The 5,312-nt window shown below is 39.3% G+C and overlaps 1 protein-coding gene across 1 annotated transcript; it reads right to left on the reverse strand.

Moving 5' to 3' along the window:
- Positions 1-1,575: 1,575 nt before the first annotated feature.
- Positions 1,576-4,268, reverse strand: LOC122029944 (AP2-like ethylene-responsive transcription factor At1g16060). Its single transcript, XM_042589085.1, has 8 exons — positions 3,895-4,268; positions 3,706-3,788; positions 3,589-3,597; positions 3,416-3,504; positions 3,239-3,312; positions 3,109-3,159; positions 2,925-3,001; positions 1,576-2,298 (listed from the first exon to the last, which is right to left on the reverse strand). The coding sequence occupies exons 1-8, from the start codon at positions 4,239-4,241 to the stop codon at positions 1,760-1,762; spliced, it is 1,269 nt and encodes a 422-aa protein (XP_042445019.1). The 5' UTR covers positions 4,242-4,268; the 3' UTR covers positions 1,576-1,759.
- Between the last annotated feature and the right edge of the window lie 1,044 nt (positions 4,269-5,312).

Genomic DNA, 5,312 nt, shown 5'->3' on the forward strand with positions numbered 1-5,312 from the left:
TTGAAATTCCTAAAGAATTTCTCATCTTCTCTCAAGGGATGGAAATCCCAATATTTCTTTGTGAGAGCTCCGAGTCCCATGTCATGACCTACTCAGTGATAATCTGAGTTATTGGCAGCTCCCCTTTGAAAAATTATCATCTAGAACAAGCTCATTTCAACACATCCTAGAAGCTACAAGAAAGAGTTTGACAGCGTCCTCTCGGATGGGTCTAGTGGCTAGTACATGAGGTGTTGCCACTAATGAGGTCTGGGGTTCGAATCTCAGCAAAGCTGAGGTAAATGCCTCCCTTATGTGCTAGTCACTATTCCAAAGGCTAGTAGCCGCCCGTGATTTACGTCCTCCGTGTTAGCTCTGGGACGGGTTGACGGGGGCGTTAGGGGCAAGCGTATTCGTCTTTTTGCCACCAAAGAAAGAGTTTGACAGCAACCTTTTACTTGAGGAGGTGTTCCTTCACAAATTTGGTGATTCCCCTCGTAGCTTCATTCAGTATGATTTTTCTAGTTGGACAAGTTTTGATATTTAACTGAATGTTTATCAACATATGCAACCGGCCGGCACCATATTGAAGGCTTCAATAAACAAGGTGGTGAAGTTAACGGAGGTTGAACTGGAAGTGCACGGCGCAATGATTATTGATTTAATGCTGGCTGAGGAAATGCCGGAGGCTCCTACAGAGGAAGCCCCGAGGTAGTGGTGAAAAAATTGACTCCACTTAGGGAGTCGAGAATGCCTCCAGTTCACCAACTGGAGGTTGTAGAACCAACTCCATCCGGAGAGTCAGGAGTGCCCTTGAGGATAATGAGGAAAAGACAGGGTTCTCCAAGAACTCTTGCAAACCCATCGAGCCCATTGCCATCAACTCCAGTTCAAATCCTAGCTTCACTCGTCGGGTCAGGGAACCATCCAACCATCGCTCATTCCTCAGAGCCTTGAGGCTCGACTGTGCGCTAAGGGTCAAGGTCCCAACTTCTCCTGCAGAGTCGGAGGATTCCCGTATTGGGGTCAGCCCATCAGTCCCTTATTTGATTCTTGATTTCCCCGATCGTCTAGACGCTATCCCAGCAGAGTCCTCCCTTTTCGAACTGGGTGAAGATATCATTACGTCCACTGAGTAGGCACCCCTAAGCAGGTTATTGGAGAGTACTGATTAGATCTTACTCTCTTCGATCCATTGGTGGGTAGGGGCCGAAAAGGCAGCTCGAGGCATATCCTTGAGGACACTAGCAGAGGAGATTATGAACAACGGAGCCGAGCACATGTCCAAACTAACAATATTGGGCCAATGCTTCATTGGAATTTGGAAAGGCCGTCGAAAAATATGGACTTGTTTAGCCGAGCAGGAGGGTCAACTGGTCTAAGCCCCGTCCTAACCTCGGCTTAGTAAGAGATCACTCTGGTATTGTTAACATTAGATAACGCTGCATAACATTTTATTAAAACATTCCAGATGAGCTTGTTTTCATTAATTACTATTGATGAGACAGCCCTTAAACTATGAATTTTAATTTTGAAAATAATGGTGAAGTGCGATAAAAGAAAAATGAGCTTGATTTTATTAATTATTGAAAAAATTGAAAAAAAAAATACACGTTTCTTGCATAAGAAAATACGCCTTTATACGTTGACAATATATTGACTACTTTCTTCTTTATATCGATTACTTTAACGACGAATCTCTTGATCAATGGGGAAAAGAAAAAGAAAAATGAAAATTTGTGCTTCTCACTTTTATCTGACTCAAATTCTTCCTCAATCCTCAGGGTTGCAGGTCGAGTTCCCAATCGAAAGTTGGTGACATAAATGAGTTCAAATAGTCAGCACAGAACATTGAATCATCTCCATCATCATGATTTCCTATCAAGTGTTGGCAATCAAAGTATGTCTCTACTTCTTCAACAAAACTACACTGAGAAGGTACGCCGTTGTAGTCACTCACGAGGGTCGGCAACCACAAGCTCTCTGCCATCTCAAACTCTGCTGGTTTCGACGGCAGTTCGATGTCAGAAGGCAACAATTCCGCTAAATGTGGACTTGGAGGAGGAAATTGGGGATTGTCCTCTGAACTACTACTACTACTTAACTGTTGTGAATTGTTTGAGTTTTGCACGAAACCTCCCTGGGTATCGCTTGGCAATGAATCAAGATGGTCGGCATTGTTGGTCCCGACACTGCCACCACTGATTCTAGGGCGATGTACTCCGGCATATCGACCGAGGTCGAAGTTGGTGACCGCATTCAAGCCACGGTACTTGATCGCAGCAGTGTCATAAGCGACTGCAGCCTCTTCCTCTGTAGCTGAGGTTCAACAACAAAAGAAGTTAATAGAAAGGTACATTGAGCAAACCGTCTCTGAAAAGTTCATGGAATATGCAAATTTTTAGTCCAAGATGAAAGACAGCAGCAGGTATGGTTGTCAAGTAATCTATTTGATAGGATTAGTTCTTCTTGGATTTGATTTTGGCTAAATTTTGGAGACAGATGCACCTGCCACACCTAATTCTAGTTGCTTGATAATAAGTAGGTTTACAGTACTTGAAAGCTTCAGATTAAATAGATAGATTTTGGGGGAGTTAGCTGTTGCAACCAAGCAGTTATGTAGAGTTATGATCCATGAAGGTCGCCATCTTCCATTGATGATGTTGGATATTGGTGATCAAACGAAATCCTTGCCCCGACATCACGACAGATGGCCAGCCTTGACTTAGTTTAGGAGGGTGCTTCACCAAAGCACAAATATAACTACTTTTGACAGAAAAAAAAAAGAAAAAAAGGAAAAAAAGGAGAGTTTGAGGGGAAAAAAAGAACATTATAACTACGTGCATGTCAATGAAAAGTTTGGAGACTTTGGCTTTTCTAGTACAGAATTATCAACAAAGTAGAAACTTGTCATATTTTTAGAGAGAGGAGTAAAGATTACACACCATAGGTTCCAAGGTAGAGATACTTGTTGCCAAATACATGACCTATCCGGGCTTCCCATCTTCCATTGTGGTGGTGTCTGTAATGTTTGAAAAGTTGATTTGCTTATCTAGTTTTAGAGCTTAAAAAAATGAAGAATAATCACAATTCCAATCGAGATGAAGTGACTCTGTCTCTTGATATTACCTCGCAACGCCTCTGAATTTTGAAACCCCTCTTGAGAATCCAGTGCTTTTCCTGTTAATGTGACGCAAACCTTGAGATTTTGATATGATTAATTACATCGACTAGTTAATTATGTGCATTTTTTGATCACCTCCTCAATGAGCCAATGTACTCTGCTTTGGATTGTCCCTCCATCTTCTCTAGTTCTTCACTGTACAACGATATCTGGAGTTCCAATTCATTAACTTTTTTTTTTAAAAAAAAATACTGCTAAAAATAGAGGATATACAAACTTGTATCTGAAAAGAAAAGAGAAAGTGAAGTTTACATCGAAGTTGAGAACGGTGTCATGCCCCCAGTACTTTAAGGCAGCCAAGTCATAGGCACGAGCTGCAGCTTCCTCATTATCATAAGCTCCTAATAATCCAATGTCACAATCGAAATTCTTCCTTTTATCAACGATTTTCGAATGATTAAGAAGATTTACCAAATTTGACTCACCGAGATAAACTGCATCGATCCATCCAGCCATCCATCCACCAAAAATGAAAACATAGTGTTACAGAAGAAAACAGCGACTGAAAAAACCAAGAAACAAACAAGCAAAGCAGAACATACCCTGTTTGCCTTTCTTGCTCTGGGCCTCGTTCCAGATGTTCTTGTCCCACAGATGAGCCTCATATCGCCCCGTCCACCGATGCCTATGGACAGTTTTTTTACCGTTTAATAAGATCAAGAACATATCCCTCATTTATCAACTAAATTTCTGGAAGGAAAAAAAATTGTAGAAACAAGTTTCAATTTAACCTGGTGACTCCACGGTAAACAGAGCTGCGCCGAGCAGAAGAGACCCTTGGCTCGCTAGCTTTCCTGGTTCTCTTAATCTTGACGCCATTAACAGCGAAGCTGCTATTCTCTGTTTCCTTCTTCTGGCTCTTCCCCATCTCAGCGATGTATCGTTGAAGAGATCGGAGCTTATAGACGGAGGAGAAAGCAGCGAAGAAGAAACAGAGCAGCAAGTGATTGTTCAACAGAGAGGTAAATTGGATGGTCTTGGAAGAGGGGGTTAAATAGCAGAGGAAATGACTTGCCTTTAATGGTCGTGCTGGTGCAGTTGGCTCATTTTGCTTGCCACATGATCTTCTCCTTAGCATCTTTAAATTTAGGTCCGACGTAAGGGACTTGAATCTCTAATTCAGTAGCGACGTGATTCGAATATCTTAATGATGATACAGATACCGCGTTTGCTACTTTGGATTGTGTCGCTAGTCGAGAAGAAACCACTCGTGAGGGAACACCGGACATCTGAGCTCTAAATAAGTTTTTGTTTTTTTGTGATGATCTCAATATACCACATCAATAATAGAAAAGTTTATTGAAATATTTTCAATAATTAAAAACTCTAAATAAATTTTTTTATGATCTAATTCATGAGTTGCATGACTTCATACATATTGTATCAAATTTGAAAAAAAAAAGATTTATATTTTCACTACTATTCTTAAATTACTTATAATAGTTCAAAAAAAATTTTATTCAACTTTTTAGATTTTATAAATTTCTCATAAACTTTATATTGAAAATGCTCTTAGGGTCTGAGTCTATAGTTCGGTGATAAAAGGTGGAATGAGAAACAGGGCCGGCCCTGAGGCATGTCACCGGGGGCGACGACCAAGGGCCCTCGATTTTTAGGGGGCCCTGAATTTGATATACATATATAATATATAATTAGATTGTTTTAATAAAACCCCCCAAATAATTTATTGGATTATTTTAATAAAGGTCCAAGAAAAAAAGAAGGAAGGTAAATGATCATTTTTTCTCTTTCCAAGATTTTATTGTTTGTACAACTTTTTCTTCATTAATTTGTTTACAGAAGTCATAAGACTCCAAAAAGTAAAGTATGAATCATGAACGCTAATTTTCTCCTTTCTTCTCCTTTGAATCTCTTCTAATTAAATTAGAAAAGTTTATTCTCCAATTAAAATTTTAGTTTCATCAATATCATCATTGATTAATATATAAACTTACAACGTAAGTTACCTACTTATCTATATTTTTTTCTTATTGTCAATATTCAATATTGATTTTTAATATTGTATCGGAGCCAATATTGTATGATTTTTTCTTACATATTTGAAAGACTTAAAATAAATCATCTCAATTTTAATCATCATAGAATAGATTATATTGATTGCTTCAAGCATAAACCAAGCTTTATTGTT

This window comes from Zingiber officinale, chromosome 10B (assembly GCF_018446385.1).
Source record: "Zingiber officinale cultivar Zhangliang chromosome 10B, Zo_v1.1, whole genome shotgun sequence".
NCBI classification, from domain to species: domain Eukaryota; kingdom Viridiplantae; phylum Streptophyta; class Magnoliopsida; order Zingiberales; family Zingiberaceae; genus Zingiber; species Zingiber officinale.

Excerpts from the sequence above, each read along its gene's own strand:
- LOC122029944 (XM_042589085.1), bottom strand. The coding sequence starts at position 4,241 with ATGCTAAGGAGAAGATCATGTGGCAAGCAAAATGAGCCAACTGCACCA. Across the intron at positions 3,002-3,108 it reads AAATTCAGAGGCGTTGCGAG|ACACCACCACAATGGAAGAT; the intron begins GTAATATCAAGA and ends CAAACATTACAG. Across the intron at positions 2,299-2,924 it reads TCTCTACCTTGGAACCTATG|CTACAGAGGAAGAGGCTGCA; the intron begins GTGTGTAATCTT and ends GTTGAACCTCAG.